This window comes from Syngnathoides biaculeatus, chromosome 13 (genome assembly GCF_019802595.1).
Source record: "Syngnathoides biaculeatus isolate LvHL_M chromosome 13, ASM1980259v1, whole genome shotgun sequence".
Lineage (NCBI taxonomy): Eukaryota > Metazoa > Chordata > Actinopteri > Syngnathiformes > Syngnathidae > Syngnathoides > Syngnathoides biaculeatus.
The window spans coordinates 17,499,594-17,522,461 of NC_084652.1; the positions used below are offsets into that span (position 1 = coordinate 17,499,594).

General features: G+C 44.0%; 1 protein-coding gene across 1 annotated transcript; it reads right to left on the minus strand.

Annotated features, from left to right (window-relative positions):
- Window positions 1–2,479: 2,479 nt before the first annotated feature.
- On the minus strand, window positions 2,480–22,801 carry LOC133511042 (uncharacterized). The gene is made up of 4 exons (XM_061839628.1): window positions 22,786–22,801; window positions 19,988–20,066; window positions 3,316–3,442; window positions 2,480–3,191 (listed from the first exon to the last, which is right to left on the minus strand). Exons 1-4 carry the CDS (start codon window positions 22,799–22,801, stop codon window positions 2,607–2,609), a joined length of 807 nt encoding a protein of 268 aa, XP_061695612.1. The 3' UTR covers window positions 2,480–2,606.
- Window positions 22,802–22,868: the final 67 nt, after the last annotated feature.

The window sequence follows — 22,868 nt, forward strand, 5'->3', positions numbered from 1 at the left end:
TGAGACATGGGATACAAAATTGATGAGAGATACTGATAGAACAACACGGAACCTGCTAGAAGCTGGAAGAACACAATAGAACTTGATTGAAGCTTATAGGATCCGATGATATTATCTTAAAGACAGAAGTTGATGAACCTGAGCCTGGTGAAGCCTGATAAGAAATTCTAATGGAAAAATTTTATAGAGGTTAATAGACCAGCTAGAAGTTTGACAGCATCTCCTATAAAAGAATCTGGTTAAGACTGAAAGAATCTGACAGAACCTGAGTCCTGTAGAACTAGATGGAAGATGGTTGAAGGTGATACACCAAATTATAAAACTTCAAATTCAATCATTTGAACAAGGTTCGAAAATCCATTTTGCAAATGCAGTTAATTGAAAGATTATTATTAAATGATAACGGATTCCCCCAAATCCCACTTACTTTCAAACTGTTGTGTGCGTATTCGTACATCGTGAAGCTTACATGAATATTGTGATACATTTGCATAATCCACTTCATAATGCAGCACTGCTACATTTGCACCAGTTCACACTCTCTCTCGACACATCAAAAATAAAAACATTTCAGTTCCTAGCATGTCTCCAAAATGTCATTATTTACACCAACATTCCATTGACTGCATGTGTTATTACTTATGAATAGGTTTTTATAATTATTTATGAGGAAGATGGCACCTGTAACCAGCAGGAATCATAGAGCCACAAATGAGCAAACGCACTACGTAGACACCAGGATCACCCCCAACATTACCTATGATGTGTGTGTACGTGGTTTGGTGTGTGTGCGTTTATGTGTGTATTTGTGTGATGACGCACGTGGTGAAAAGCTTTCCTAAATTTTCCCAAATTGGCCCTCGGGATGACGCCACCTTGCCCACGCCACATTCCCGCTTTTGAGTGTGCGCGTGGACAATGGCAACACCTCCTTTTGGCCCTAATAGGCACAGACCCCCCACGCCTCCACCCCCACCTCCCACCAACACCACCCCTCTATTGTGGCCTGATTAGGACCCCTGTCCCCTATTCAGAAGTTCTGAGATCACGAATGGCCAGACCTTGTAAGCGCCCCTCGTCTCCTAAATGAGGTTTTGAAGGGTATATTGCCATGCTTAGGGTTTTAAATTGGGGTTTGTGGTAGCAAGTTAAGTTTTCAAAATATGGCTTAAGGTCTGTGTTATACTTTAAGATGAGATAACCTAACTTTTATTGCTATGAAAATGAGGTTTCAAAGTAAGGGTTCAGGCGGGGGGTTCAAATTAGCGTTCCAAGTCAGAGTTTCAAGGCTTGGCTGGGGTTTCCAATTCAGGTTTCTGGCCAGTGTTGGGATTTATCGCAAAGGTTATTTTTTTCAAGTTAGGGTTTCAAACCAGTGTTAGGGTTCGAAATGAGACTTTCATATATCAGTTATGGTTTTTAAGTTAGGGTTTGAAGCCCTGGTTCTGGTTTTTAAGTTAGGGTTTGAAGCCCTGGTTCTGGTTTTTAAGTAGCGTTACGGTTTTTAATGCTAACTGAACTGCACTTAAGCCTCTATATTGCGCTCTATCTACACCAGTGTAGGATATACAAACACGCACAACTTGCCTCACTAGTGCGCTTCTGGCGTGCACTGTGGGGGCAATGGGGGAGTGGGCAGCAAGACCAGACTGCAGTTCTATAGCTTCTCGATGAGAGTAGACTTTTAACTCCATAACAGTATTTCTTCCTGTGTCGATCAGAAACCTACAACTGTATCTGTATCAGAGCGGACTTGATGCGTGAGAGTGGACTGTTTCAATAAACCCAAATTTGAAGTAGGACTCCTTATATCATGTTGTTTCAGTCGCGAACGTTTTGTTCAAAAGAACAAATCTTTTCGGTAAATGTAAGGAGCTGAAATAGACTTAGCAAATGATTCGTTCTTTGAGCTCTACCGCCATTAACTTGCTTGCTAGGACCGAAAACTGAAACGTTCCAATCCTCTGGGACCGAAAAAAAAAAAAAAAAAAAAAAAAAAAAAAAGTCTTCTGTGCGCTTTCAATGTGTCATAGAGACTTGCAGCTGTTGCGGAGGAGAAGATCCGGTCCGTTTTCAAAATAAAAGACACTGACATGCAAATTGCAATGCAGTGTAAGAAAATGATATAAATTGGTCATTCTTTCCCTGTGGCCCCGTAACAAATGCCTCGCAGCTTGTTACCGGTCCGTGGACCGGTGGATGGGGATCAATGACCGTGGTGATCGCAGTGCCCAAAGTTCTGATCAAACCCCCATCCACACACCAATGAGTGGCTGCAATTAGGAGATGCCAGCGTGATGTCATTTGTTATGATCATGATTATATTATTATTGCTGTCCTAATATTTTAATGGTTAACAGATCAATATGATATGTCTGTACATAAAAGATTCAATGACATACATTAATGACAAAATAGTTAAGTTTTACTTGTCCATTACTGCAAATGAAAACAGACAACAATAATTTTCCTTGTGAAATGGCTAGTACAGAACACTGTGTTTGTAGGGATATTTCACCTACACACATCCTTTCCCACAACATGTACATGAAACCATTCCATCATAGGAAACTGCCATGTAGGGTCTGGTTTGACAAGACTAACAACTAACTAATTGTTGGGCAGTCAAAGTTGAAATGACTCTTCGCCGCTTGTTTTGAATAAAGATTTCTGGCACGTGCCTCGTTATCTGTGCCCCATGCCACTGCAGCCTTCTTTGAAATATCCCAACTGTTGTATCCCATTACCTTCATGATATTATTCTTTGGGTCAGTTGTTGCCTTCATGACTAAGATCTCATGAGCCTTGGCTCCTGTTATTCGACCTTTCCCGTGTTCGGAGCAAATGGGGCTTACAGCTTGATATTTTGTCACATTTTCAAGGTTAATAATTTGTTCCTTGGTACATTTGTAGGAACGCCACTGTTTCTCGCAAACAGATGTGATGTTATCCTCTGTGATATCGTCCTCAGATATAAGACTTGTGATGGTTGGTGGGAAGGACCTCGTTTCTTCTTCTTCCTCTGCTGTGTCTGTTTCTTCCTCATCCAGAGAAAGAATGACTGTGAAGAAAACCGCGTTCGGGCAAACATCTCGTAGTGATTGGAGGGTATTCCTGTCTGCTAGCGGAGCTTTCCCTGTTGCTGGTGTCGTTGAAATGTCATCAATATCACTGATTGGTATTGGATTGAGCTGAAATAAAAACAAATCAGTGTAAAACACAGATGACAGGTAATAGATAACACAGCATTCATACAATGGCATCATTTAGAAATATTTCCTGTTATAGTGAAATACATTAAGTTGAAATTGTTACCTCTTTTCTGTAAAATGCATTCCACTTGCAAGCTTCTCTTGTGCATGCTGTTGATGTAAGACCAGCACGGACAGCTGAATCAACCTCGAACAAGAGGACTGCAACATGACTGCATACCTCACCTAGACTGGAATGATAAAATGAAAAAAAAAAACTGTGTTAAATCACACAGAGGAAAAAAAGGGATATTCAAATTTATTCATGTAAAAAAATAATAAAAATGAATAAAAAATACAAGACCTTGTCAAACATACCATTAGGTATGAATCCAATATTTCAATGAAATAATTTTCGCATGTCATAAAATTTATGTGTCCCTGTCAGATGGGGGGAGGGGGTATTGCAGATAATATCCTGAAATAACATCATCATTCCTCATTTCTTACTAAGAAATGTATACACAGTCAAAAATAAATTGAAATAAACCATCTTACCCTGCCTTACATGTACAGTGTGCACAGTATACAGTCCCCTCAGATTTGTTTAAGCATGTCTATGGTTGATGAGGTTTGTCCCAAAGTCGCTGAGAAGGGATGACCTTGGTCTTCAAAAAACACTACGGCGACTGCTCTACGTTGTAATAAAACACGGGATGCATGTGTCCACTTTCTACGTATTCACAGGCTTTGAGGGACTTGTATGCCTTCAGACTACTGTATCATGAGTGAAGTGTCCGGGCGTATCGACGAAGTAAAAATGTATTTCGGTGAAACTAAAGTCTGGCCACAAAGACGGATCGTCAACCTATCCATTCTACAAAATGGAAGTAGAAGGATCCGGCGAGCTACATGTACCGTCGCGATATCCCAGCTTCTCAAAGTACCGCTTTCGGACTTCAAACGGTAGCTTTTGTACATACTCGGAGCATTGTTCAGATTTCATGCTACAGTAATTCGCTTTGTTGACACTCGCCATTGTTGCCTTTGCCTACCAGTGAGAAAAATCACAAGATTCGTGACATCACTTCCGTAAACAACTGGAATCTTGAATTTCAGTCATGTGCTATGGTTTCCAATTTGGGTTTCGAGCAATGGATTCCGATTTCAATTTAGTGTTTCAAGGTAGGACTAGGGTTTCAAATTACAGTTTCAAGTTTTGGTTTGGGTTTTAATTTAGGGTGTCAAGTCGGTATCAGGGTTTCAAATTAGGCTTCCAAGCATTGGCATGTCGAGCCCATTTTGGGGGATGCTTAAAGCACCCCTGAAATTAAACCCTAAAATGTATCACAAAAGATTACAAAAAATATAATGTTAATCATAACTGATTTTTTTTAAACAAGCTAAAACATGCTGTTAAACTAAGGTACAAGATTGTAATGTAATTTTTTAAAAGTTACAGCCCCCCTCCCCCGTTATCTCAAAAACGGTTTGTTCCACTTCTCCCCAAGGAGATCTGAGCACCTTACCTACACACTGTCTTCTGTTTGAACTGGATTGCGAGAAGCTAGTTATTCTGTTGCATACATGTGATAACAAGGTACCAAGGTATATGTGAATAGCTAACTGACAGCTTTAGGTGTTTGTCGCCCATTTTTAGGGGCTGAAGCCCCAATAAACCTCTGATCCTTGAATCAACCCTGGTTTCAAGGATTGGTTAGGATTTTCAGTAAGGGTTTTAAGACGGGGTCGTGGTTTCAAAAAAAGGCTTGGGCTGTCGCCCGATATTAGGGTTTGAAACTAAGTCTGGAAATCTGTGTTGGGATTACAACGTAGGGTTTCAAGCCTTGTGAATGTGTGCTTGGACAATGGCAACACTTCCTTTTTTGCCCTAAAAGCCACGGACCCCCATCTTTCTCCTCTTTGCCACTGAGGCCTGATTAGGAGGACACCCATTCAGGATCTCTGGGGTCCAACACCACAAAAAAAAAAAAAAACCTTCCTTTACTGTACAACTTGCTGAGACACAATGGCCGCACCCCCAGTGAATGGACACTTAAGGAAAGAAGTGGGGTGGTTCCCCCCTTCCCCAACCCCTATTCCCTCCCTCCTTTGTGCTCAGAAGCAGACAGCGGGCAAATAAAAATGTTTTTATTGAAGTCCTAATGAGGCCCCTGAGAGAGCGTGAACGAAGAGCTGAATGGAAGAAAGGATGCAGCAGGTACAAAGGAGGTGAATAAACACCTCAGCTGTGAAAAAGAAGAAAAAAAACGCAACAGGACTCTCTTCTTTAGTGCGGCTTTGTTCTTTTGGGTCCAGGCAGATGGATTTTGGCATGGGAAAGAATGTAGTACCTTACTTTTTATTCACAGGGGAAAGGCTACTGTACAATGTGGCCTTCGTGTAAGAAGGTCACAAAAGCTACAGTTTCAAGTTACGGATTCGAGCAAGGATCGTGGGTCTCCGAGTGGGATTTAATATCTGATATATGATGTGGGGTTTCAAAACGAGGTTCAGATTTTAAAAAAGAAAAAAAAAAGCTGAGCGTTTCAAGTGAGTTGAAAATGGGAGTTTGTGGTTCAAAGTTGGGTTTCAAAATAGGTTGTGTGCTTTCATTTAAAGTTTCAAACCAAAAAAAGGTTTCATATTATGGTTTAAATCATTGGCCATGGTTTCAAGTCCGAATTTGAGGATTTCAAGTTATGGTTTTAAGAATAAATTGGGGTTTCAGGCATTAGTTATGGTTTGAAGTTATGGTTTCATGTGTGTCTTGTGGTTTAAATTTAAGATTCCAGGCCATGGTTTGAGTTTTAACCCAAGAGTTATGGTTTAAAATTAGTGCTTCAGGCCATTGGTAAGATTTTAAAGTGGTATATCAAGCCAATGTTCTGGTTTCAAGGTAGGGTTTTGAATTTAGGGTTTTAAGACTTGACTCTGCTTTCAAACAAGCATTTCAAGTTAGGCCTTCAAAATATGGTTTGTAGTTTGGGTTAAGTTTTCATAAAAAAAGCTTGCAAAGGTAGTTTTTCAAGTTATTATATTATTTCAAGTTTGGGTTTGGGTAAAAGTTATGGTTTGAATTCCAGACAGAGGTTTCAAATTAGGGTTTTGAACGTGTTGAGGTTTCAAATAAGGGTTAGGATTTCAAATAATGCTGTCTACCTAGGGTTGGGGTTTCAAGATTAGCATCTCAAAAAAAGGCCAGAAGTGTCACGATGCGGGGCTCAAGGGTGGACCCAAATGCACGACTCCAGAGACAGCAGACAGTACAGAGGAAACCTTTATTCGGTCCGAGGTCTGAGATCAGGTAGACAGTCCAAACAATTCGTAGTACCAGTACGAATGGGCTTACGAGGGTGGTCAATGAACAGGCGTGGGTCGGTGCACGGAGGTCAGAAGTCGAGAAAGCAGGAGTGCGGGAACGAGGCATGAAGAGCAACGATCTAGCAGAGTATGTGTCGTCCCCCGGGTCCTATATGCACTGGGTCTAATCAGAGGTCATGAGGCGCAGGTGTGCACCTTCAGATTAGCTGGCCACGCCCAGCCCTGGCTGGAATCCAGGAGCATGACAGTACCCCCCCCCCCCTCAACGGCCGGCTCTGGATGGCCCAGGAGCATCAGGGTGAGCCGCGTGAAAGTCCCTGATGAGGGAGCGCTCCACGACGAAGCGGGATGGGATCCAGGAGCGCTCCTCCGGGCCATATCCCTCCCAGTCCACCAGGTACTGGACCCCCCTTCCTCTGCGACGGGAAGACAGCAACCGGCGCACAGTATACACCAACCCACCGTCGACCATGCGTGGGGGCGGGGGGGATTTGAGCGGAGGAGCCAGCGACGACGTGCGATTCGGGCGAAGTCTGCTGACATGGAACGTAGGGTGCACCCTCATCGACCTGGGCAGTTTCAACGAGACGGCGACCGGGTTAATAACCTTGGAAACAGGGAACGGGCCAACGAACCTGGGAGCAAGTTTGTGGGATTCCGTCCGTAGCGGGAGATCTTTGGTGGAGAGCCACACTCGCTGTCCCACTCTGAGCTCTGGTGCGGCCCTTCTCTTGCGGTCTGCTGCGGCCTTGTAGGCGCTGCTCATCCGCAGCAGTGTCCTCCGAGCTGCTTCCCAGGTCCGTTTGCAGCGTCGCACCACGGCCAGGGCCGACGGAACTGTGGATTCTGTGACCAGTGGAGGAAACAGGGACGGAGGATACCCATGCACGACATGGAGTGGAGCCATACCTGTTGAAGCGGAGGGTAGAGAATTGTGGGCATACTCCACCCACTTGATGTGCTGGCTCCACGTGCTCTGGTCCCTGGATGCCAGACATCGAAGACCGGTCTCTAATTCCTGGTTAATCCTCTCAGTCTGGCCATTAGACTCTGGGTGATGACCCGATGTCCGACTTGCTGAAGCGCCGATGAGGTTGCAGAACTCCTTCCAGAAACGGGCGCTGAATTGCGGACCCCTGTCCGAAACGATGTCCTGGGGTAGGCCGTGGTAATGGACGACCTCGTCTAATACCAACTGGGCTGTCTGCTTGGCCGACGGGATCTTCGGAAGCGGCACGAAGTGGACCATCTTGGAAAAACGGTCCACTACGGACAGCACCACTGTGTTCCCTTGTGAAGGCGGCAGGCCGGTGACGAAGTCCAGCGCGATGTGTGACCACGGACGAAAGGGGATGGACAGGGGTTGCAACTCACCAACAGGCCGTAGGCGGGAAGTCTTATTGGCAGCACACACCGAGCAGGCGTTGACGAACTCCCTTACGTCCTTGCTGAGGTTAGGCCACCAGAACCTTTGTTCGACCACTGAACGTGTCTTCGCCATACCCGGGTGGCAGACCGTCTTGTTGGTATGGGCCCAGTTGATGACGTCTCCCCGCATAGATGGGATGACGAAAAGGCGGCCCGACGGACAATCCGCGGGTGGCGGTGTCTCTCCCAGGGCTTCCTTCACCCGCGACTCGATCGCCCAGGTGAAACCGGCCACGAAGCACCCCGCTGGCAGGATAGTAGCGGCGTCTGAATCCGTGCACCTTCCCTCGTGGATCCGCGAGAGTGCATCCGGCTTTCCGTTTTTGGAGCCTGGGCGGAAAAACACCTTAAAGTGGAAGCGGGTGAAAAATAGGGCCCACCTGGCCTGACGGGCGTTCAACCTCTTCGCAGACTTCAGGTATTCAAGGTTCTTATGGTCCGTGAAGACAACGAACGGTACTTGCGAGCCCTCCAGCCAGTGCCGCCACTCCTCCAACGCGCTCTTGACCGCCAGCAGTTCCCTATCTCCCACGTCGTAGTTCCTCTCTGCCAGGGTCAACTTTCTAGACAGGAACGCGCACGGGTGGATCCTTCCATCCCTGGGACTCCTCTGCGACAAGACTGCTCCGATTCCTGAATTCGATGCATCCACCTCCACCACAAACTGGTTATCTGGGTCCGGAATAATGACAACGGGCGCAGTAGTGAAACTTGCCTTGAGCCTGCTGAAGGCCTCCTGGCAGGTCCCGGACCAGTCGACGGGGGTATGTGGCGAGGTGAGCGAATGCAGAGGAGCGGACACGGAACTGAAGTTCCTTATGAATTTCCTATAGAAATTGGCAAATCCCAAAAACCTTCACGTCCCTCCTGTTGGTGGGGGGTAGGCCACCGCAGCACCGCGTCGACCTTCCCGGGGTCCATCCGTATCTCTCCCTCAGCCAGGACGAAGCCCAGGAAGGACACGGATGCCCGATGGAACTCACACTTATCCATATTCACGTATAATTGGTGCTGCTGCAGACGCCGGAGCACCTCTCTGACTTGTTGAATGTGAGTGGTTAGGTCTGCTGAAAAGATGGGAATGTCATCCAGGTAAACAAAGACAGATCTGTTCAGGAACTCCCGAAGCACGTCATTAATGAAGTTCTGAAAGACGGCCGGAGCGTTTGTCAGTCCAAAGGGCATCACAAGGTACTCATAGTGCCCTGTGGGGGTGTTGAACGCCGTCTTCCACTCATCCCCTTCCCGAATCCGCACCAGATGGTAAGCGCTGCGCAAGTCGAGGTTGGTGAAGATCCGGACTCCCTGGAGGAGTTCGAATGCTGTAGAGATAAGCGGCAAAGGGTACCTGTTCTTGACTGTGATGTCGTTCAGTCCTCGGTAGTCGATGCAGGGTCGCAGCGTGGAGTCCTTCTTCTTGACAAAAAAAAAACCCCGCACCGGCTGGTGAGGATGAGGGGCGAATGAGTCCGGCTGCCAGCGAGTCCTCGATGTCCCTCATGGCCTGATGCTCTGGTCCTGTTAAAGAGAACAGTTTCCCTCTGAGAGGAGAGGTGCCTGGCAGGAGTTCAATCGCGCAGTCGTATGACCGATGTGGCGGCAGAGACTTTGCTTTAGCTTCAGAGAAGACCTCCCGTAGGTCATGGTAGCAGGAGGGCACTGCGGTCAGGTCCAGGGCGGTACTAGGTTCTGTTAGCCGAACCGGCGCAACTTGAATACCCCTGTCTCTCCGGACAGCGAAACAGCGACTGAGACAGTCCTCTCCCCAAGTCTTGATCTGACCCGTGGTCCAATCTATGTGCGGATTATGTTCTTTGAGCCACAGGCTGCCCAAGATGATGTCGCTACTACGTGCATCGAAGACATGAAAGCTAATACGCTCCGAGTGAGCGTCCGGAAAGCTCATACGTAGCGTCTGAGTGCGATGTGTAACCCGACAAAGGAACTTGCTGTTGGCGGCATAGGCATGACGAAACCGTTGCGTGGGGAAGGTTGCTGCCCCCAGCTCCTCGACCACGCGGGGATTTATCAGGTTAGCTTCCGACCCAGAATCTATGAAAGCCGTCACAGTGCATGAACGGGAGTCCGTTCCCAAGGTGAGGTGAAGAAGGGACCTCCCTGACCCCGCCGCGGTGTACCGCACACTCACCGGAGCAGATATCCTGATGTCAGAGTGCCCTGGTCGAGTCGGGCAGCGGGCGATCAAGTGTCCCAAACGCCCGCAGTAAAAACAGCGTCCCTCTCGTCGCCGACGTAAGCGCTCCTCCGCTGAGCCGCCAAGGCCCTCCACTTGCATGGATTCCGATGAAGCTGACAACACGGGTGGCCGGGAAGCGGAAGCAACCGGACTGCGACTCTCCCTCTCCTCCTCCCTCAGGCCCTCCATTTGTCTCTGCACGGTGAGGCGCTGGTCCACCTTGAGGGCCAATGCGATGAGGGAGTTAAGCGAAGGCGGAAGATCCATGGCAACGAGGTGACCACGGATCTGTGGGGACAGTCCCTCGTAAAACGCGTCATGGAGGGCTTCCTCATTCCAGCGGCTCTCGACAGCCCGAATCCGGAACTCAATGGCGTAGTTGGACACGCGGCGACATCCCTGGCGAATTGTCATGAGCGAGGACGCTGCCTGGCGTTCCGGAGCCGCGTACTGGAACACCTGGGTGAGCGCGCAGACGAAGCTCCCCCAAGAGCGGCAGGTCTCCGAGTTACGGCTCCACTCGGCGGTGGCCCATGCCTCCGCCCTCCCTGTCATGTGGGAAATGACGAAGGTGATCCGGGAGCGGTCCGTGGGAAAAGCGGACGCTTGCAGCTCAAAGTGGAGATCGCACTGCGCCAGGAAGGGCTTGACGTTACCGGAGTCGCCTGAGAACCGCTCTGGTCGAGAGAGCGGAGTGATGGTGGCACGGAGAGGCACAGGAGCGGCCGCGCTAGCTTGGGAGGCTAGCCACGGCTCCAGCTGGGTGCAGAGCTCCTGGATCTGGTGAGTCATACCCTGGAGAGCAGCCTCTTGCTCACCCAGGCGTTTGCCCTGCACTTGCAGCGCACGGCGAATGGCTTCAGAGTCGGCTGGGTCCATGTTCTGGCTAGATCGTTCTGTCACGATGCGGGGCTCAAGGGTGGACCCAAATGCACGACTCCAGAGACAGCAGACAGTACAGAGGAAACCTTTATTCGGTCCGAGGTCTGAGATCAGGTAGAGAGTCCAAACAATTCGTAGTACCAGTACGAATGGGCTTACGAGGGTGGTCAACGAACAGGCGTGGGTCGGTGCACGGAGGTCAGAAGTCGAGAAAGCAGGAGTGCGGGAACGAGGCATGAAGAGCAACGATCTAGCAGAGTATCTGTCGTCCCCCGGGTCCTATATGTACTGGGTCTAATCAGAGGTCATGAGGCGCAGGTGTGCACCTTCAGATTAGCTGGCCACGCCCAGCCCTGGCTGGAATCCAGGAGCATGACAAGAAGTAGGGTTTTCAATTGAATCATATGGCTGAAAGCAGGGTTTCGAACCAATATTTTGATTTTAAACAAAGTTGGAATTTTAATTGAGGTTTTCATGTTTGTGTTTCAGGTCTGGTTTTCGTCTTGAGTTAGGGTTTTAAGTCAAGGTTAGGGTTTTAATTTAGGATTTCAAGATAAGTAAGGCATTTCAAGTTGGGCTTTCAAAATATGGCTTCAAGTCCAGACTGGAGTTTAAAAAGAGGATTTCACCTTTGGATTTCAAACGTATTGAGATTTCAAATCAGGGTTAAGGTTTCGAATTTGGATTTCCACTGTGGGTTAGGCTCAGTGGTTTGGTTAACCAGGGGTTGTGGGTTCATATCCCCCTGGGGCCTCCACTCCCTGAGAAGGGTTGCGTCGGGAAGGGCATTCAGTGTAAAAATTGTACCAAACATATATATGTGTTCATCTGAGATGAAATGCTGTGGCGACCCCGAAAGGGACAAGCTGAAAGAAACTTAGTTACTGTGGGTTAGGGTTTAGGAACTAGGCCAATGGTTTAATTCCAATGTTAGGAGTTCAAAGTAGGGTTTCAATCTTGGCTTGGTGTTTAAATTAGCCTTTGAAGGCAAGTTTACCATTTCAAACGGGGGGTTAGGGATTCAAGTTAGTGTTTAAAGTTTGGGTTAAGGTTTAAATTAAAATTTCAAACAGTTTGACTGTGTGACTGTTTCAAATTAGTCTGGTATAGCTTTTCAAAGCAGGCTTCCATGTTGTCATGTTGATCACATTCATAAATAAGTTACAAATAAGAACTCCAAAAAGGATGGGTCATGAGTTGTCCTATAGCTTTCGAAGTATACAGTTGAACTCATAATGATTGTATTGTCTATTATTATAAATAATAGCCACTTATCCTCACGAGGATCTCGAGAGTGCCACAGCCTTTGCCCGTTGACAATATTTTTTCGCCCAAGTGTAAGGGTCAAATTTGTAGTTCTTCTGAGGCTGCGTTTGCGATGCGTCTTCGTTGGGCATAACTGACAGCCGCTGCTTTTTCACACATACTGTCATCATTCCTAGTCGAATTTGTTGCCTTTTTCACGTGTTGAGCAGAACTGCAAATGTTCTTTTCACCGCCACTCATTTTTAACTGGCGCACCGTTGACCCACATAAAAACGTCCAGCGCGTTTACACGTGCAATAAAAGAATAAGCGCCGTATGGTCAATGAAAATTTGTGTCTTTGTTCCTCACCATTTGCTAAGCAAACATCATCAAATGTGACTTTGCACTTTCTATTCGTCATCCTGATGAGCAAATAGAACAAGGTACTCTTTAAAAAAAATTGCAATTGTTTGAAAATTCACCCAGCATAGCGAGTTTCACTTTGCTGCATGAAATTTAGTAGAATTGTCCATCATGAGTCGACTCACCTCAATATACCATGCCAAAAAAGATACTGGAGGTCTGCCATTTTGGTTTAAAGTGGCCATGTTGAGATCATTTGCAGGATCCACGGCTCCAGAATTCTTTGAAAATTTGCCTCCCGGAGGCAAATTTCACTGAGCGGCATGAAATTTGAGAGGCATGTCTATGACGAGTTTCAAAAAGTCATGTTTGGAAAGATACGGGAAGTCTGCCATTTTGATCTGAGCTGGACATTTGAAGTTTTACTTTGTAGCCGCATTAGGCTCATTTGGGCAATTTCCAGGAATCGTTCAAAGACATACTCAACCTGGAGGCTCTCTGTCCGATTGCTCAGAAAATTTAACCCAATAAAATCAGACAATTGAGCAATGCTAAAGCGCCTAAACAATGTGATTGTGGAGGTGGGATTGCAGACAAGTTGGCATACGTGCCATCAAACGGGGAACTCGAACAAGTGAACTGCACAGTTAGAACCAGACCAAACGTCTTCTAATTAGAGCTCATTGACACCGGTGTAACGAATGGCGTACTTTTCATTTCTTTTAAAAAGTCATTGATATGAAGGCACACTCAGGTGTCAGGGTGACGCCACATGCTGCAACGTACGTCTCTATTATTCTCACATGTCTTCTGGAATCAAAGCGCCATTAAGAAGATTTATTTTTATCCACGTTTCCTCGTCACTTTCAGGCCCATATCTGCTACTTTCGTCAGCATCTTATGAAGCGCAATAAAGAGCCGCTGTCAATATTTAACAGCGTCGACTTGATTTGAGTAGAGAGTTGAAAAGTCAAACCGGGATTGTTTCAAAAGTACAGCAGAAATGATCTGATTCTTTTCTTTTCTCCCTCAATAACCCTCGCCCCTCCTGATAGCGGCCAGGGAGTGTAATGTGTTGCCAACCATTTCCAACAATCATTATCCGGCGTTTGGGAATGTGGTCAGCCATTAGCTTCTTGAGGTGTCAAACATTGACACCTTCCCATCCAAAGATTCTTCCGTTGCATTGACCCGTTAGCTTCGTGCGAGACTTTAACCTGTTGGGGAAAATAATATGACTTCAATTTTTGGAACATTTTCTCTATTTTTATGTGCTTTTAATCAGGTAAAGCACACTGAGTGTACGCTATACAAATTTGCTTTGCTTTGACTAACAACCATTGACACTCATATTCCCACCAGGTGACATGCAGAAGTATCAATAATTTATTTTTTTTTTTTACTTCTGGATTGATTCGTTAGTTGCCTGTTTTGTGAATTTTCAAATAAATATGAAGGGTTGAGCCCTCACATTTATCAAGCAGCAGGTGTTTTCGTGGGGGTGCAAAGGTCTGAGGAATAAAGTTATTTATGTGCTCTCTTTCGATGGGTTCAAAGGTGGTCACATTCTTTGTGGTGTGATAATGTCTCAGTTAACATTTATTACTTTATCAGCACCAGTATAGTTTTAAAGTGGCTTTAAAGGACATAAACAACTAATAAAAAAATGGGGACTAAACATCTAAAATGAGTGAAAGAGAGCATAGCACACATCACTTTCACAGTACTTGTGAAATGTGCACTTTTGCTTCTTTTTCAGACTTTTTACAAAGTTGCTGTTAACTTTTGATGTGCTGAATAAAAATATAACTTGATCTTTGCTCAATCATAACAACATTTTTAACTACAGTCATGTTTTTGTACATGTACAGGTATTTCTCTTTTAGAGGTTCAAACAAACGGAGGTTCATGCTCTGAATTTTGAGTAATAATGTCGCAACATTCAGTTTGTAGGTAGTTGCCTTTATCAATGTCTACTATTCCATTTATACCAAACGAAGTCTGTATCATTCGATTAATAATCGGTAAAAAACAGACTTTGTATTTGGATTCAGCAATGCAAAATTGTCCTAAATTGTTTAAAAATACATAGACAACTTGGATTTTCTTTGTAAACTAGTGTAATACAACAATACTCACAGGTATATATGATTTATCCTCTGAGACGAACGACTTATATTACTGCAGCTTACTGAGGAGCTGTGACTCTTCCCATTTATATTCTTATGTCCCTATTTTACTGTCCTGAGGTGGCCAAGGCATACACGTGGAGCAGAACAATACAATGAAGAAAATAAGTATTTGAAATTTGATTTAGAAATCATTGGTCTGAAATTTTCATCATAGGTGCATGTCCACTGTGAGAGAAAGAATGTAAAAAGAAAAATCCAGAAATCACAATGTATGATTTTGTAATGATTTATTTGTGTGATACAACTGCAAATAAGTATTTGAACATCTGTCTATCAGCTAGAATGCTGACCTTCAAAGATCTGTTAGTCCACCTTTAAAAATCCACCTCCACTCCATGTATTACCCTAAATCAGATGCACCAGTGTGAGGTCGTTAGGTGCATAAAGACACCTGTCCACTCCATACAGTCAGTAAGACTCAAACTTGTAACATGGCCAAAACCAAAGATCTATCCAAAGACCCCAGAGTCTAAATTATACAACCCCACACGGCTGGAAAGGGCTACGGAGAAATTGCCAAGAAGCTTGGTTAAAAAAAGGTTCACTGTTGGAGAATTCATTAGAAAATGGAAGAAGCTAAACATGACCGTCAATCTCAATCAGAGTGGAGCCCCATGCAAGATATCACCTCGTCGGGTCTCAATGATCCTTAGAAAGGAATCAGCCTAAGACTACACGACAGGACTCGGTCAATGCCCTGAAAAGAGCTGGGACCACTGTTTCCAAGGTGGCTGTTGGTAATACACGAAGACGTCATGGTTTGAAATCATGCATAGCATGGAAGGTTCCCCTGCTTAAACCAGCACATGTCAAGGCTGTCTTAAGTTTGCCAATGACCATTTGGATGATACAGAGGAGCCATGGGAGAAGGTTTTGTGGTCAGATGAGACCAGAATGGAACTTTTTGGTCATAATTCCACTAACCGTGTTTGGAGGAAGATGAATGATGAGTTCCATCCCAAGAAAAACCATCCCTACTGTGAAGCATGGTGGAGGTAGCATCATGCTTTGGGGATGTTTTCCTGCACATTGTGAGATTTGGGGGAACAACCTCTTTCCCTCAGTCAGAGCATGGATGATGGGTCGTGGCTGGGTCTTTCAACATGACAATGACCTGAAGCACACAGCCAGGAAAACCAAGTGGCTCTGTAAGAAGCATATCAAGGTTCTGGCATGGGCTAGCTAGTCTCCAGACCTAAACCCGATAGAAAGTCTTTGGAGGGAGCTGAAACTCCGTGTTTCTCAGCGACAGCCCAGAAACCTGTCTGATCTAGAGAACATCTATTTGGAAGAGTGGGCCAAAATCCCTCCTGGAGTGTGTGCAAACCTGGTGAACAACTACAAGAAACGTTTGACCTCTGTAATTGCAAACAAAGGCTACTGTACTAAATATTAACATTGGTTTTCTCTGGTGTTCAAATACTTATTTGCAGCTGTATCACACAAATAAATCATTAAAAAAATCATGCATTGTGATTCCTGGATTTTTTTTTTAGATTATCTCTCTCACAGTGGACATGCACCAATGCTGAAAATTTCAGACCCCTCCATGATTTCTAAGTGGGAGAACTTGCACTATAGAAGGGTACTCAAAGACTTATTTTCTTCACTGTACCTATTGAATTCAAGCAAAAAGTACGCTACAATATTAAAAAAGTGTAATTTTGCACTTTTGTGTACTTTGCAAAAAATGGGGGGAATTTCCATTCATCGATTTCTGTGTCCAAGAATGTTTCCAGAAAGAAAATATTTTGAGGTACGATCATTGTCGCATAACAAATATTATTTTCTATAGTATCCAGGGCATTACTGAACCACTGGCACTGGCAAATACTGATATTGTTATGCCTGAGATACTCCAATCTTGTCTGAACTCAGTCTAAAAGGGGCTGAAGAGATTCAACCAGAGTTGAAGTGGAGGATGACGGGCCCTTTCCCGCGTTCTTATTCTTAGTGCGATAATATCATGCTTGAGAAATTCCATCCATGTTGCCAGACTGCTCGAATTTTTGCATTGTACTTGTCAACAATGCAGCCCCTTCATCGCAGTCTCCGCCACACGAGTCCGGCGGTTCTGATTCCGTCCGCCTGAGGCGAAACTCGACACCGCGAGACCAATCCTACCATAATGTCAGCATGTGACCAGGAAACTTTCAGAGCCTAGAGCATTCTTCTTTTATTGACTTTTTCTGTGAATTTCATCTGCACGGCGACATTCTCAGTTATTTCGATAAATGTCCAACTTTATTTTTTTTTTCCACAAATGATAAGTTTTTCTTCTGATGCAAGTCCACGTGTCCAAATATATTCTTTTTAAGTGTCTTTTTCTTCATATTTGTTTAGCTGTGAGGGTTGGCCTGGACAAAAGATCTTTTGTCCAAGATAAATCAAGCAGAAAATTTATTCTAAGAAATAAAATAAAAACAAATAATATCATGAGAAATCAAACTCTTTTGAAATTTAAAATAAAACTAAACTTAATTCAAATGAAATATATTTAATCCAGCTAAATTATCGTTGAAGAAAAAAACATTTCAAATAATCACAAAATCAAACAAATTATCATGTTCAAAATAAAAGTCAGATTGAATCAAACTGAACAAATCTCAGCAATTTCTGAAGGGCATACCACTCATGTAGTAACAATGTAAGAACATAATAAAGAAATGTAAATCAAGTATGAAAACTAAAACTGAAATTTGTGTAAACTACAAACAAAAATCCATATCTGAGAAATGTTCGTTTAAAAAGGTAAAAGGAAAAAAAAGAGAAATAAACAGATGAAAATGAATGAATGAATGAATGAATAAATGAATACTGAAATACGAAATATAACTAAAATCCTCCATCCATCCATTTTCTGTGCCATAAACATCACTCGGGTTGCAGGGGTCCTGTTGCTGATCTCAGCTAACTCTGGGTCACCAGGCTACAGTGGCTAACAAAAATAACATTTCAAATAACGCGGCAAAAGGAACATTTTGAATCATGCACAAAATTAAACAAACCAAGATGGTAGAAAAAATAAAAGTCAACATTTCTATCGATCCCATGTAAATGTGACAGCGGCTACTTTCTACCACCCTAAGCGAGACACCAGCAACGGCAGCGCTGTGCCGCTTTTTGTCTGCTTCTCACACACACGCGACAAAGTGAGAACATTCTTGCTTTTGGTCCTCCGGAGACCCGCTTTGCAGATGACACCACTTGACTGGTTACTGATTGACACCCGCCCACCCACACACACACCGAACACGACCTGCCAGCATCGTCATCGCTCTTGGGGTTGACATTTCTATCTGACAAATGAAGGTTGCGCTTGTGGAGTGCTCGCTGAACTAAAACACACCTGTTGTCTGTCTTATTGCAGGGGTCAAAAGGTTAACTACACACAAAGGGGAGGGAGGGTGTGCGGACTTTATCGGTCGGGTTCCGCAAACTTCCACACGGTCATCCCTAAGTGTTAAGAAAAAAAAATGAGCGTGGTTTTTGCACATTGTGCTTGGAGTTTGTGTTGGAATTTTTTTTTTTTTTTGAATAGCAGTTAGACACACACGCAAATGCAAAATAAAAACGCTGACAAGGTGCTTCTGTCGGCCACAACTCACGCGTAGGTGCTCACACGTATACGAATGAACTCCAGCTCCTGATGGTATTGACTTCTAAGTTTTCTCACAGAAGAAATTCAAATCTCAAACGTTAAAATGCTTGATGGCAGGTTATTGAGTTTCTGAGATCTTTTGGCAGGAAAACCTTTGGTCTGTTGCTAACAAGCACTCCACTCCTCTCGTCTGACCTCAGCGGTCTCCCGTCTCGATAGCGGTTCAGTCTGGGTCTGCAGTTTTGGCCGCGTTGTGCGGGTCAAGTCGTCACTGCCAGGAGGAATGTGTGAGGGCATCAATCCTCACGTGTGGTTGGCTCACATAAGTGCTTCTTAGGATCGGAATGTTATTTATTGTATCTTGTCTAGCTGTGTATTGTTTCTTTTAATTTAATTGTATTAAATTATGAATTAATTTAAATTATGATGATTTATTTTTAAAAGTCAGTATTTTGTAATTGTTATTGAATTTAAAATATGGTAGTTTTTGCTATTTGATTACATTTTATATAGAGAGAGAGAAAGAGAAAGAGAGAGAGAGAGAGAGAGAGAGAGAGCGAGAGAGAGAGAGAGAGAGAGAGAGAGAGAGAGAGAGAGAGATGTGGTTGTGTGTGTTTATTCAGGTCAATATTTTATCACGAATTATAAAATCCTAATGTTTTATTTTTAATGCCCTTTTGACTTTTTCAAATTACTTGACAGATCATGTATTTATTTTTTAATGTTTTATTATTTATGCAGTGCATTTTTAAATTTGCCCTTCTTGTATTGCTACATCATCAATTAACATAATGTTTTTTTTAATTCAAAATATTGTAAGAATACTTTCTTATTCTTAATTCTAATTATTTTCTTTCACAAAATTATCAGCCGTCACAGTGGATAATTGTTCTGTGTGAATGGTTTTGTTTGTTTGTGGTCTGGGATTGGAAACCAGTTTAGGATGTCACCCGCCTCTCACTCACAGGTAGCTGGGATGGACTTCCAGCACGCTTGTGACGCAATTGAAGATAAGCAGAAGGGAAAATAGACGCATGGGAATTATCAAGCATATAGATTTGTTTTGCATCGGTTTTTCTTATGGGTTTATTTAATTTGATATTTTTTCAAACTGATACAAAGATACAGCCGCACACAACCATTGTGTGGATCTGTGTGTGTGGCAGTTTGTGTTAGTGTGTGTTTATAAACCAGCGTGTGAGTAAATATTTGTCAAAATGTGGATAGTATCGTTAACACGCAACCGGCTGAGATGCTCAACTCAACAAAACTCCTCTGTGATTTTTCCCACCTGGTTGCTCCTCTGAAAAAGAGGCGGGGATGTTATGCAAACATTTACACTCATTTGTGTGTGTTTGTAAGATCAATTGAGAGCATGATTCCCATAAACAAAAACTAAACTTCCCTCAGACATCTGCTTCTTCTTTATGACGCAACGAAAGCAGCGAGGAATTGACTCCTAAGCCCCTTATACACAAGCCAGCTAGATGTGTATCTAATTATCTAAAGGGAGCTAGCTGCAATGGCCATATGAAAGGAATATGACTCAATCTGGTCCCCTACCTGGTCAATGCATCCCTCCAGGACTTGTTGGATTCCTGGTCCTGGTGCTTGCCTTGGTCCCTTGTTCGATCAATACATACTTAAAACTCTGTCAGATAGCAAATAATAATCTGTTATCAGTGAAAAGGTTGTAGTCCCTATCTGTTCTTGTTTTGTTCCATTATCCTGTCCTGGTTCTTCTCCCATTCCTGATCATGGCCTTACTCCAGGTCACTCTTAGAGCTAAATTAGTTGACTATGTGTCTCGACTGACCTTGGAATGAACGGGATCCCTCCGGAAGAGTTGGAAGAAGTGGCTGGGGAAAGGGAAGTCTGGGTATCTCTGCTGAAGTTACTGCCCCCGCAACCCAACCTGGAAAAGTGATAGAGGATGGATGGATGGATGGATGGATGGATGGATGGATGGATGGATGGATGGATGGATGGATGGATGGATGGATGGATGGATCAAGATCCCGGACCCAATAATGGCTCTGGTCCCTCTCCTGTTCTGTAGCCATGTCTTGATCATTGTTTCAGTCCTGGTCCCTGTCCTGGTCGATCTAACCCTAAAACAAAAGCAAGATACCTGAAACACCAGTCAGACAGTGAATGGGCAAAATGTTCTACTCCCAGTCCTAATCTTGGTCCATTTTCTGGTTCTTGTCCCAGTCTTGATCCTGGTCTTCATTTTCATGTCTGTCTTGGTCTTTTTACCTCTCTTGATCAAGCCATTCCTAAAACACAGGTAAGATAACAGAAGTTGTGGACAGATAGTTACTGGTGGTTAAAATGTCCTGATCCCTGTTCTGGTCTTATCCCAGTCAGTTTCTTGGCAACTGTCTTGTTCAAGGGCCCTGTATTGGCCATGACCTAGGGTCTATGCCATCCATCCATTTCTAAACTGGACTCACTCGTGGCCCTGGTCTTAATTCTTGCCTTGGTCCTTAAAATTATTAAAACCAATTGTAAGTCTGGTTGAATTGTACAAGTTCATCCTGGGACTAGTTGGGAGTGCCCTGTTGCTCCTCACTTCTCTAACTGGGTTTGAATTGTTAAAGAGTACAGACAGAACTCATAGCAAAAATAAAGACCATGAGAACACACCAGTCTTTCTCCATGCTCACACTTCCAAACTTGACACCTCCAGCCTTTCCGCTGCGCCACAAGCAGGTCGTGAAAAAAAAAAAAAATCTGAACCGGCGGCGGTTAGAGTTGCTCTGAGTATATCGTGACTGCCGGCTAATGAATCTCTTCCCTGCCATGAGCAGATGTCCTGAGCGTGTTTAGCACCGACACCACGTCATCGTCGCCTGAAGAAAGAACATATTTATTACAGGGACCTGCAAACCTTTGAGCTGGACCATACCCTAATGAAGCCAGGAGTAATTTAGAAGGGCTTGCCTTCACACCCCCAGTGCAGGACTGTACAGTAAACACACCCTAAGGACTTTCAGCCTGGTCAATCCATCCCTAAAAAAAATTTCCACGAGAGTCACTGGACTAAATGTCACAGTCTTTCTTTTGGTCCCGCTCATGGTCTAGCCATCCCTCTAAGACTAATCAGCTAACTGAAATTCTGCTCAGATAGTTACTAGCCAGTGCAGTGGTATGAAAATGTATAGCCACCTTTTAAAAATTCACCACTAATCATCATCATTAAAGAAATGTAAAGATCTGTCAAAGAGAACTCAAGTAAACATAAAATGCAGTTTTTAATGGTGATTTTATTTGTTAAGGAAAAAAAAATATTCAAAGCTGCGTGGTCCTTACATTACAATATGTGAGAAAGGAATTGTTCCCTAAACCTAATAATTGGCTGGGCCACCCTCAGAAGCAACAACTGAGACCAAGAGTTTTCTATCAATGGCAATGATTCTTTTGTATCGCTCTAGAGATATTTTGCCCCCATCTTTCTCGCAGAATATTTTAAATACATCAACAGTGGAGGGTTTATGAGCATGAACGATGGGGGGGGGGGTTTCGGTTTTTTTTTTTAAAGATCATTTCACAGCATTTCAGTTGGTGTCAAGTCTGGCCATTCACTAGGGTATTCTGAAACTTTCATTTAGTTTTTTTAAGCCATTCATATCCCAACTTGCTGCTCTGTTTGGGGGCCTTGTTCTGCTGCGGAACCCAAGTGAGCATTAGTTTCAGATCTCCAACTGAGGGCTGCACATTTTCCTTGTGGGTTTTCTGATAAAGAGCAGAAACAATGGTTACATTAATCATTTTAAGATGGACACGTCCTTGTCCCAGTACCTCACACTACCAACACCACGTTTGACTGATGGAATGATACCTATTTTTAAATTCTATGTTACTTTTACACCAGATGAAACAAGATACACACCTTCCACAAAGTTCATTCTTTCATCACGTCAGTAAATAGAAGACTCCCAGTAGTCTTGGAAATCATTCAGATGATTTTTATTTTGTTTTTACAAAAGCACGACAATTGTTTTTGTTCTTTTGGTCAGCAGTGGTTTTACCTACCAAGTCTGGCAGGAATATGTGCACCCAGTTTCTTCTTAATATTGTTGAGTCATGAACTGAGACACGACAGGGTTGCAGTTCTTTCGATTAGTGGTTCTCGACTGGTGGGTCATAGCGATGTGACCATCTAAAATAATATCCAGATAGTGACTGGTCAAGATCATCCTGGTTGTGGAAACACTTGTGGTTCTGGTTTTGGTCCTGTTCTGTTATTGTCCATGTCCTGGTCATTCATATACTCGTAGGCTCTCTTTTGGCTCTGCTATCCTCTTAAGTATTAGTCAGATTGTTACTGGTCAAAATGTACTGATCCTGGTCCTTACCCTTGGTTCTGTCCATGATCTAATTCCCTGTCCTTGTCCTTTATTTACTTGAAGTCACAGATTTGGTCCATGTCCTGGATATC

Coding starts and splice junctions, on each gene's coding strand:
- LOC133511042 (XM_061839628.1), bottom strand. Junction 3,443..19,987: donor TGGAGGGATGCATTGACCAG/GTAGGGGACCAG, acceptor TTATCATTCCAG/TCTAGGTGAGGTATGCAGTC. Junction 3,192..3,315: donor ATGCATTTTACAGAAAAGAG/GTAACAATTTCA, acceptor TTTTTATTTCAG/CTCAATCCAATACCAATCAG.